This window comes from Drosophila biarmipes, unplaced genomic scaffold (assembly GCF_025231255.1).
Source record: "Drosophila biarmipes strain raj3 unplaced genomic scaffold, RU_DBia_V1.1 ptg000019l, whole genome shotgun sequence".
Lineage (NCBI taxonomy): Eukaryota > Metazoa > Arthropoda > Insecta > Diptera > Drosophilidae > Drosophila > Drosophila biarmipes.
Window position 1 is genome coordinate 803,486 of NW_026114537.1, and position 12,025 is coordinate 815,510.

Genomic DNA, 12,025 nt, shown 5'->3' on the forward strand with positions numbered 1-12,025 from the left:
GGACCAAACTATAAGAAAAGCGTTGTCAAATATTAAAAACAAATTATCAAAAAAAAAAACATCGACTTGCGAATAATTCAAATTCTACAGAAAATTTAAATGATATAATAATTTAAATAAAATATAGTAAAAAGTAAATAAATATGTATGTATTTTAAATTCAATATTTGAAAAGGTTAAACACAATGGATAAATCGCGAATTTCCGAAGGGATTTCCTTGGACGTTTCCCTTGCATGAGAAACTCAATGAAAAAATCGCGAATTTCCGAAGGGATTTCCCTGGGATGTTTCCCTTGCAGGGGACAGGCCATACAACAAATGAGTATAAGGAACAAAGGAATCCGAGGGGACTTCGAAAAAGTTTCCTTTACATTTACGCCTTGACGGACATCCCATACAATTTTCTCCGAATCCCAAGGAGATTCCAATAGAAAACATTTTTATCGGAACTGAAGGGTAATGCATGCACAACTAGCTCTACTTCTTCAGTGCCAAAAATTGAAAGCGAGGTGCAATATTATAGTTTAGATTACAAACAAATAAATATTTTTGTTGACAAACTCTAGCTTTACATTTTATTTCACAAATACCTCGTGTTTGGCTTTGGGGTCCTTTAATACAGCTGTTACTTTTCTTTTGCACCACGCCACAATAAATTTAGCAAAACCAACACCAAAAAAAACTCGCGGGCAACAACACACAAGGTTATGTGATTTTTGTTATATACTTTTACTGTGTCACTCTCACTGGTTGCCTTCAATTAATTGGTGCCTATAAATGTTTACTAGGCATTAAACGAAAAATACGTCTAGTCGAATTAAATCAGTTTCAACTAATTTTATGATTTCAACCAACAAGTACAATTCAGCACCACAGTTTTGGGCGGTTTGTGGGCGTCAGCGTATTTTTTTTTTGGTCAATCGATAGGTGTTGATGAGATAAATACATTTCAGTTTTTCAGGAATCTGCATGCCAAGACAGAATAATTTAGCTCATACGGACGGACAGACAGACATGGCTAGATCCTGATTGAGAATTTATTTACTTTATGGGGTCGGAAACGCTTCCCTACATACTTTCCGACGAATCTAGTTTACCCTACGAGTAACGGGAGTAAAAATAACACTTTTTGAATGGAAAAGACATTTGAACCAAATATTTTTTGTAACATTCTGCCTTTGCCTTCATTGTTCTTACTATTTTTCCTTCTGTAATACATTAATTCGGGTTTTCTTAATGAGAAACAAAGTTCTTTAAAGTTAGCAATAATTTTTGTCGTAATTAAGATGTTCGGTTGCTTGGGCTAAATCGCATTCTTCTCGTAACCCTGACTTGATTAAGCCGGTAGACACAATAACAAAAAACCATTGTTATGAACCAATTTTTGTCTCATACATATCAATTTTAAAAACTACCGCTTAAAATGAACAAAAAATGAATTAATTTTGTAAGTGTAAATTTTTATTGATTTTATTGATCAATATCCATCCTGAGAATCTTACAATTCGTCTTTTTATTTAAACAGTTGTGACCAATTAAACGCCATTGCACACCATAAGATTTTTAGCCACCCAAACCGGCACGCCCTTTAATCTCAGTATCTGAAAATTATTTGCGCCGGCAAAAATATCTTGGTTGCAAATGCAGTAAATATCAACACGACAACTTTAATCATTATTCTACCTTCTTTTAGTGCACCTTCCCTGCCGCGAAGTGGATACCGCAGTCCTGTACTACCATCCAGTAGTCCGTTGCCACCGCCAATTGTTGCTTCTATCCAAAAATCGGCCACCACCGATCCCCTTGAGAGATGCTTGATAACCGGGTCCATTGAGCCCATCTACGAAAACGTACCCCTACCTCAACGCGCCTCTCTTGGCAGTAAAGAAGTAGCTGAAGTCGTGCATCAGAGAGCCTCGTCAATACAGTCTACTAATATTCCTCCTGTTTCGTGTTTTCGGAAGAGCAGCATCAATAACTTAGTCCCTGTTAATATAAATTCCCAGGATGAAGATGGAAACTTACAAATGTACGGGGCGAACCTGACTGCAAGCACGGAGCTGCTAATCGGGGAGCCGCAAGCACCTAAGCGCTCAACCAGAGCAGCCAGTGCCGCGCCTGATATGGGAATAGTACCGCCACCGCGACAACATCGTCCAACAGTTAGTCTAAACAAATCGACGACGGTGAATGTGGTCACGCCGTCAGAAGAATCATTGCAACAGCAATTTAATGCAATGAATCTTTCTGTCTACACATTTGCAAGCAACTTCTGTATGTTTAACCCGACGTTGGACACCACGTGCTCGTCGATGGCCAGCAAGGATTCAAAACGCAAGAGGCGTTGGAACTTTTTGTCACGTAGCAAAACACCCGATAAACAGAAGTCAGCCACATTGGGCAGGGAAAAGGCTGCAACGGTTGGTAACCACGCCAAGCTGGCAGCTAAACTGAAGATGGCTCAAGATGATCTTAACCTTTTACATCGTTGGTCCACGGAAGACAACAAGTCGCAGCCCATATTCGGGGGATATTCCAAGGACAAGCTGGTAAGCCTGGTCACAATTAACAAAAGCCTTCGTTACCTTTATAGTTAGTCTCAAAATGTAGTGTAGATGACAAATAAATTATAAATTTCCAAAGCTTTGTTTGCCAGAACTGTTTGAAGAGAGCCCCTTCACTCCCATTCTGACGCCTAGAAAACGCCAAAAACTTTAGCTCCTGAAGATAAGAAAAGCCATGACGTTAAATACAGACAAAGACATTTGTATTTAAGCATGTGTGTGTACCGAAAGGTGTAAATTAAACTGGGTCTAATTTTTTCATTAAAGAACTAATGCAAAAATTCAGATTTAAGTATACTAAATAAAAACCTCTTAACGAGGTAAAAATATAGTGAAATATAGAGATCGCAACATCAACAAACAAAAGTTCAGATATCAACTTCTGTGACGAAAATGCATTATACGATCACGGTGTACTAAATAAATAAACTTTCCATATTTTTTATATTCGGTACGCTTCATTAAAATTAAACAACTAAGCAATGGCATATTGAATTGCAGCGTGCCGAATGTAAAAAATTTAGAAAATGTATTTATTTAAGTGATCGTATATTACATTTTCGTCACAGAAGTTGATATCATAACTTTTGTTTTTGTTTGTTATCAGAAGTTTTTGTTTTATATTTAAACAAATCAAGTTAAAAAGGCGTGCACATTTTAAAATACCTTTCTAATAACATTTAACTTTAGTAGTTCAAAAGATACTGGTGTCCTAACTAACTAATGTTCCTTATATGGAGCTACATATTTCATCATCAATTTACAGTACCTTTGGATTCGCACAAACAAAGGTAAATACTCAGGCAGTGTAGGATGCTCTGAACGGTTAAATGTAGCCATTTTTGTTGATTAATACCTTTGAAACGTTTTTTTTTAAAGAATGTATCGTACGCCAAAAGTTGAGGAATCCTTTAAACAGAGCATCCGCTTTTGACAGGTGTCATTCGGCGCGTATCTTAACTAATAATGCAACTAGGTGGATAGCCGGGGGTAATTATCCCCTCCGGCCTCAACAGATCAAATTTCGCAAATTTTAACTTTTACACTTTCACCAGTTTTTCTCCCACATCAATTGGTTTTATGTGATTCCTTTAGTTTTTGAGTACACAAAACAATCGGACGATTACTGGAGATTTTCATTTCTTCGTGTATAAATTAGTCGTATTCGCACACCCTCCTTGTGCGCTTCGTCACTACGTGGACTACCGTCCACAGTGATATGTCAAAAAACACTTAGACTATATTTTTTTCATATTATTTTCCAACCAATTGTCCTATTGTTTCTATATGATATAGTCGTCCGTTTTCAATAAAATTGAATTCGGAACTAATTTAAAAATCTTATTTCCAAGCGTCGAAAGATATAATTTTTAAATATTTTTTTCTTTAATTGGGAGCTCTAAGATATAGTTGTTCGATCCGGGTGGTTCCGACTTATATACTATCTGCAATAGAAAGAATAATAGTATAGGAAATAAATTAATAAATAAATAAATAAAAAAAATAATAAAATAATCAAATAATTATATATATAAATTAATACATAAATAATATAAAAAAAATGAATATGTAAATATATAAAGTAATATATAAATATTGTAAACATATGTAAATATATACTAAAAAGTATTATGTGTGAACGTAATGTTATGCATTGTATTTTAGTGTGTACTTTCTATACTATAATTTTATATTAAGCATCGATAATACAACAGATATCGATTACATTGTGAGCTCGATTGTCGATACACAGCGAATCCACCTTTTTTGAAGGAGAAGAAATAGGGTTGTCGAAAATTTTAAAAAATATTGTATCGATGATATTTTTTTTATCAAAAAAAAATGATATTATTTTAAATATCATATTAAAAAACATCGATAATATCGATACTTCCGATTTTTTTGTGTTAAATAAAAAAATTTCCCGCCCCCAATAAAAAGACAATAAGTTTCTTTTTAAAAATAACAGTATTATTAAATAGTTCTTAAGACCAGTTTGCCGTTTTTAGTGATTTTAGGAATACCCTTTGGGTAATGTGTGCGTCCGTCATCCTGCTCCTTGAGTCACACACCACACATTTAATGGCGGACGCCAGCCGCTCTGAGGGCACCGAACTTCCCGGGGTGATTAAATACTTCATGGCCAGCTTGTACAGGCCCGGCATAGTCGCTTTGTGCGATTTCCACATTTCCAGGGGATTGCTTTCCCACGCAGCTTTGGGCAAGCTAAAATAAATTTTTAGCTCTTTGTTCTTTGATTCGTCACTGTCATTTGCGATGGACTTGTTATGGAAGCTCTTAAAGTCCTTGAAGTTATTTAATTGTTCGTCATCAGAAATCTGTAAGAATTTAAGTAGTTAGCAGTGTTAGTAGTGTTTTTCTTATTTTAGCAAAATTTTAATTGTTATAATATTACAATTTTTAGTTTTACGAGTTAATGAGTTATTACATTATAAAAATTTGTAATTTTATTACCTACCTTTTTTTTGGGTAAATATATCGGTTTCAATGGTTATGTTGAGAATGGCCTCCGATACGGAAAGCGGTGTCAAATACATTTTTTTGAACCTAGGGTCTAAAAATGACGATTTCACTAAAATTTTATTTAACTGAAACGACTGGAACCTCTTTTCTGAATTCCTTAAAGAACCTCCTTGGCTCGCTTTTCCTCGTCTGTTTCCATATATAATTGTTTCATGTTGTTTTCCAGTAGCGAAATAAGTGGAACCACCATGCTTACGGTGAGGTACTGTTCACCGCTTATCTGCTCAGTGGCTTGTTTAAATGGCTGCAGGAGACTACATAAGTCGCTGCACACACTGAGCTCTAAGGCATTGAGCATTTCGGGTAGTCGGGTAGTAGTTAAAGTGAGGCACACATGTTTTCAAAAGTCCTTTTAGGCCTTCTTTTTCGACGCAGCGCACTGGCATGTTGTCTTTCCAAATCATAAAGACAATTGCCTCGTTCATTTCCTTTGCCTTAAATCCTTCTTCTAAAATAACAAACGCCACCGGCTTCCCCTCGATTTTATTAGTTTACAAAAAGGTAAAGTTGTGCTTTAGGGGCTTTTGCTAAAAAGTTATAGGAATTTTATTTAATTTTTTTTTAAAGCTACCATTAATAAAAAATGTCGGAAAGCGTGATTTCTAAATATTAATTGTTCAAAGCAACAAAGCAGCTGCTAATTATTTTCAATTAAATAATTGGAAATCACGCTCTCCTCCATTTTTTTTATTAATGTTTAGGTCCCAAGGTAGCATTAAAAAAAAAAAAAAAATTCCTAGAACTTTTAAGCAAATGCCCCTAAGGCGCAACTTTACCTACAAAAAAACCAAGAGTTTTAAACATACCATTAAAATGCTCAACATTCCTTAAAGACTCTGTTATCGTCATAACTTTCTCAAAGTTCATTGAGAGCTAAGAAAAAAAACTAATTAATATATGTTGCGAACGTGTACGTGCGCGTTTGGCGCCAATTTTCAGTGGTATGTGCATAAGTTACATATGCACACATAGACTCAACGAAATCTGGACATACGCATACATTTATACATATAGAAAACATACCTTCTTTTGTCCGCATTTTGCGAAAACATCAGCATGCTTGTTCTTAAGATGCGAAGCCAGGTTGGTGGTATTGCTGCTGATTTTTATTACGTTGTTGCAAAGTTTGCACTTTGCTGTCCCGTTTTTCTCAATAAAATAGTTGGATTTCACACTCATTTTCTCGTTTGTTTGCGCTTTGATTTTTCCACGTGCAGCTAGCTAATTCAGAATTCAGAGTGACCGAAGACAAAAATATCACAAAATATCAAAAATTTGTAATCGATATTCCGATACTTGGGCAAAAAAAATATCACGATATAAATATATCATTTTTAGAAAAAGATATCCATATATTGATATTTTGATATATTATCAAAAACCCTAAGAAGAGACCAATGGTCTCAGACCACGCTGAACACTAAAATAAGGAATTAAAATCAGTTATTAAAAGGTTATTAAAGTTATTATTTACAAATCACGTACGGGCAATCCATAGATTTCACATATAGTACCCACGTTGTACTCTAATATATTGAAGCAATCAAAGGAAGAGTTAAATCAGCTATTGAGAGCCAAAGAAGTGCATTTTGACGACAAGTCTTGCATTGCTGCAAACACCTTGTTCAAAATGAGCAACAAGCATGAGGCTGGCCCGGATAACGTACCAGATCAGGCAACTGCAAATAACAATGTGTTATAATATTAGGCGGCAGCATAGATTCCCAGCACCAGACAAGCAAAATCGTGTCTCAAGATTGAGGTGCGGGAGGCGACACCGAATTAAAAGACTGGTTGAGTGCACGTTTCGAAAGGAGATATGTAGCTAATGTTTGTCAAGGAGTAGCGGGACTTCAATTAATGCTTCGCGAAATAGAACAGAATCAAATTGGTACAAAAATGGACGCAATCTTTTCGCGGGTTGAAATAGCGGATATAATGGTGGTAGTGGAAGCCTTTTAGGGGGAGTATGGCATTCCTTTCAATTGATATTGGCTATATGCGAGGCGTCTTCTTATTGGGCCCGCAAAGAGTTACTTCTCATATCAAGGAATTGATATGAGTAAGCAAGGCCAATTTGCCAAATTATTTATCGTTAGCCAACCCATTTAAGAATAAATACCGTGGAATTATATATATATAAGTTAACACGCGCAAAAAGAATTTGGAAAAATTGCCAAATTGCAGACCGGATCCGACGGCCAACACGCGTAAGGGCGAAACTGCTGATCGCGCATTCCTGACATCGTACTTAGGCGTTTGCGCGGCAGCGCAAATAAGGGCTTCATGGTGCGACCGGGACAGACCTTCAGCTTAGTTTAAAACTAAACTCCGCAGCTATAGCTGGCGATCAATATAATAATTAACAATCCATTGTATGAATTAAAATATCTTTGGCTTGAAAAGGTTTAAGTGAAATAAAGAAAAACCTTGGTATCTAAATAAAGAAACCCAATTAAATAATTGGCGCCCAATAGGAATAATTTTCAAAAAGCCACCAAAATTAAACCAAATTCAAAAAAGTGAAAAAGTGGAGTCAATAGAAAATCTAGAACCCAAATTAAAATTAAATCAAATTCCAAAAAGTGGAACGAATATTACAAAAGTGCAAGTGTTTATGTGAACGCAAACCCCTCCGCAGGAATAATATTGACCAAAAGGGAGCTGTAGGGAAACCCCTCGCCCCCCTCCGTGGGAGTAACAGAGCAACAGGGAGCTGTAGGGAAACCCCTTGCCCCCCTCCGCGGGAAAAATTGAGCAAAAGGGAGCTGTAGGGAAACCCCTCGCCCCATCCGTGGGATCTACAGCGACAGCAGCAGAATCCAGCAACAATTATAAGAATATTTCAGAAAATGTAAGTAGGCTATTTGTCCGAATTATCATAAATAAAAACGCAAATATAAAACGGTTCGCTAAATCTGTGAGCATTGAAGTAAAACGATTAAACTTAAATAACACTTACCGAGTCGTCTCGTATTTCAAAGAATATACCGGGAGAATTGGTTCAAATTTTTACCAAATATAAAATAATTTAAAACCAAAGTTTTTGTGTAAATTTTTTTTTTGTAAAAAGCCAAAATCGATAAATTTACCGAAAGAAATAATATAAGAAATACACAAGATAATATTTTAAAACTTAAAAACATTTATCAATAGTAAATAAAACTTTATATTTCTTAAACAACGTTTTTAATGATATTTGATATTATTTCTCCCCGCTAATGGAATCAATAATATAAAAAAAACAACTCTTGATCAGTTTTTATGATGACCATATATTTTTACCAATATTAACACATGTCCGATTCAGACGGGGAAATTTTAGAAGAGTATAGGAAACTTTTAGAAACCAAAATAAAAAAGCATACAACGAGAGAAAATCAGGATTTTAACGAAGAGGGTAGTCACACGTCGACCAGTGGGAACACAGGCAAAGTACTTATCCGGAAGAGTGCCTTCGCTACAGAAAATCTGGAAACTAGTAGACAGCACAGACAAACAGAAATGCAGCCAGAACAATTAGCAAATATGGAGGTCGCAATAAATCAGGCACTTCAAAGACAGCAGACGCAATTTGACGAAAAATTAGCCACAATTATGGGGGAGCTAAATTTACTAAGAAAAACTCCGAAAATTCAAACATTCCAAGAGATTCAAATAGAACCTGAAAAGCAATGTAATGAGCCCCGGGACATTGTCAAGTCCGTCCCAGAATTCGACGTGAAACAAGAAAATTATGTTTCCTGGAGACAAGCTGCTATCGCAGCCTACAGGGTATTTGAGCCCTATGAAGGGAGCAGTCGCTTTTACCAAGCGGTCGCAATCCCCAGAAATAAAGTAAGAGGACCGGCAGCTGCCGTATTAGCTTCATTTAATACGGTGCTAAATTTTCAAACCATTTTGGCACGTTTAGACTTTACGTATGCCGACAAAACACCGACACACATAATACAACAGGAATTAAGCCTGTCCAGACAGGGCGACCTGCCCTTACTCAAATATTATGACGAAGTAGAACGGAAGCTAACGCTTCTGACAAACAAAACAATAATAACGCACGACGCCGCCGCGGCGTCTGTTTTAAACACACAATTTAGGAGCAAAGCTTTACACGCGTTTATATCAGGTTTAAAAAAATCTTTAAAGGTAGCTGTTTTTCCATTCGGGGGCGATAAAAAAAAACCCTCATATCATAAGACCTCAAAGAGGAGGCAATAATTAAACTGGTTCGTCCAGGCAAAAAACACACACTAATGGGGGCAATAATCAGGGACAAACTAGAACAGAACCGATGGAGGTGGACGCCACCTTATCTCGATTCAGGCAACCCACGACATGGCAAAAGGGACAGTCAGCACGAACACAACAATAAATCAACTTCATGCCAGAAGAAGAATCTGGTGGAGAAGACTATGAGTCCGTTGCTCAGGCGTCCGCCACGGAAATACAGGATGATCTAGACACAGATGAGTCTTGTAATTTTTTAGGGTAAAGTCCCTGCTTCCATACGTCACACGTAGGCTAGCAGGAAGAGAAATAAAATTGTTAATTGACACGGGCACCTCGAAGAATTTCATCTCTCCATTCCCGGGGCTCAAAGGCATCGTGGCAGTGGATACCCCATTCGACGTAAAATCAATCCATGGCATTACTAAAATAAATGAAAAATTACTGATTTCGGTATTCAAGGCTAAAACACCTTTTTTTATCCTTAGCGCTCTTAAAGACTTTGACAGTATTATCGGGCTCGATTTACTTAAACAAGTAAATGCGAAACTCGATTTTACTGGAAATACTCTACACCCCAATAACGGAACTGAGAAAATTCAGTTTACAAGAGTTGAGAATGTAAATTTCATTAAATTCATTGATGGTGACGTGCCCCCCGCAGTAAAAACTGCTTTTGATAAAATAATAATAAAAAACCGTAAAGCCTTCGCCGATCCAGACGAGGCGCTACCTTTCAACATTAACACGGTAGCTACGATAAAAACGGATGGGGAGCCGGTATATTCCAGGTCATACCCGCACCCCATGAGCGTACCCGAGTTCGTCAACGCAGAGGTAAAACAACTTCTAGTGGACGGCGTAATAAGGCCATCCAAATCTCCTTATAACAACCCAACCTGGGTTGTAGATAAAAAAGGATTGGACCAAAACGGGTTAAAAAAAAAGGGATTGGTTATCGATTTTAGGAAGTTGAACCAAAAAACAGTGGACGATAGATACCCTATCCCTATGATTTCGACAATACTGTCAAATATGGGAGAGTCCAAATTTTTTACCACTCTTGACCTCAAGTCAGGTTTCCACCAGATAGAGCTGGCAGAGAAAGACCGAGAAAATACGGCTTTTTCGATAAATAACGGCAAATACAAATTCTGTAGACTGCCTTTTGGGCTCAAGAATGCTCCAAGTATTTTCCAGAGAGCCATAGATGATGTCCTAAGAGAAGGAATATCTATGATATGCTACGTTTATGTCGATGATGTTATAATATTCTCCAAAACCAAAGAAGACCATATTAACGATGTCAATTGGGTATTACAAAAACTTCTTGAGGCCGGCATGAGAGTATCCCAAGAAAAGTCAAAGTTCTTTAAAAAGAGCGTTGAATATCTCGGATTCATAGTGTCACAAGAGGGGCTGCGGACATCACCCGAAAAAGTGAAGGCTATCAAAGAGTTCCCCCCGCCAAAAACTTTGTTCGAACTTAGATCCTTTCTAGGACTAGCAAGTTACTACAGGTGCTTTATTAAAAACTTCGCGGCAATCGCCAGGCCCCTAACAAGTATCCTTAAAGGCGAAAACGGAAAGACGAGCAAATATCAGTCAAGAAAAATTGATATGGATCTTAACAAAGAACAAAGTGAAACATTCCACAGACTAAAAGAAATCCTAGCATCAGAAGATGTTTTACTTTCCTATCCAGACTTTAAGAGACCGTTCGATTTAACAACGGATGCGTCAGACTTTGGTCTAGGGGCGGTACTATCGCAAGACGGACGTCCGATAACAATGATATCACGAACACTACGTGATAACGAAAAAAATTTTGCCACCAACGAGCGAGAACTCCTCGCCATAGTTTGGGCACTTTAAAATCTTCGTACCATCAGCCTCTAACTTTTGCTGTCTTAGACAAAAACCCTAACGCGAAATTAAAACGATGGAAAGGGATTATTGATGACCACGGGGCAAAGCTGATTTTTAAACCGGGGAAAGAAAATTTCGTAGCAGACGCATTATCTCGTCAAAATATAAATGCATTAGAAGATACTGTAGAATCTGACGCGGCTACCATGCTCAGCGAACAATCCCTGACCTACACTATAGAAACAACGGACAAACCGGTAAACTGTTTTAGGAACCAAATAATAATTGAAGAGGGGAACATTTCATCGGTAAGCATTCTCATTTTTTTTAAAACCAAGGTGAGACATATTGCTAAATGTGTTACAGGATGTAGTTAACGCCAATGCAGTGAACGCAATACATTGCTCGCTCCCAATCCTGGCAAAAATTCAGCACCGACTAGTAGAATTGTTCCCAGGAACCATATTTAGACACACGAAATATTTCGTTCAAGACATAACGGAGAAAAGCTAGCAGAAGGAAATTATATTAACAGAACACAATAGAGCCTATCGAGCGGCTCAAGAAAATGTAAATCAAATTTTAAGGGACTACTTTTTCCCCAAAATGCTTAATTTAGCCACAGAAATAACCTTAAATTGCAAGACCTGTTCTATGGCAAAATACAAACGCCATCCATCCAAACAGGCTATAGCACAAACTCCAATACCAGGTTATGTAGGGGAAATTCTCCATATCGATATCTTTTCCGCAGACGGAATCCTCTTTCATTCGTGTGTCGATAAATTTTCTAAATTCGCCACGGTGCACGCCACCGCCA

At 37.2% G+C, this 12,025-nt stretch overlaps 2 protein-coding genes across 8 annotated transcripts in view; one reads left to right on the top strand and one right to left on the bottom strand.

The window, feature by feature from the left end:
* Positions 1-12,025, top strand: part of LOC108032944 (tyrosine-protein phosphatase non-receptor type 21) — a 152,037-nt gene that overhangs the window by 26,221 nt on the left and 113,791 nt on the right. For all 4 annotated transcript variants that reach the window (XM_044091587.2, XM_044091588.2, XM_050890297.1 and 1 more), the window contains exon 3: positions 1,695-2,550. In XM_044091587.2, coding sequence (XP_043947522.1) covers positions 1,695-2,550 — 856 coding nt within the window. The remainder of the gene's footprint in view (positions 1-1,694; positions 2,551-12,025) is intronic.
* LOC108032945 (uncharacterized) lies at positions 3,985-6,403 on the bottom strand. Of its 4 annotated transcripts, none has more exons than XR_006367588.2 (4): positions 6,133-6,403; positions 5,916-5,982; positions 5,045-5,557; positions 4,396-4,904 (listed from the first exon to the last, which is right to left on the bottom strand). XR_006367588.2 is itself a non-coding variant. In XM_050890302.1 (4 exons), the coding sequence occupies exons 1-4, from the start codon at positions 6,286-6,288 to the stop codon at positions 4,897-4,899; spliced, it is 327 nt and encodes a 108-aa protein (XP_050746259.1). In that variant the 5' UTR covers positions 6,289-6,395; the 3' UTR covers positions 4,414-4,896. The 4 variants fall into 4 exon arrangements, 2 of the variants coding, with proteins under 2 accessions (XP_050746260.1, XP_050746259.1); XR_001768651.3 differs by having other exon boundaries at positions 4,398-4,904; positions 5,045-5,579; XM_050890302.1 differs by having other exon boundaries at positions 4,414-4,904; positions 5,045-5,140; positions 6,133-6,395.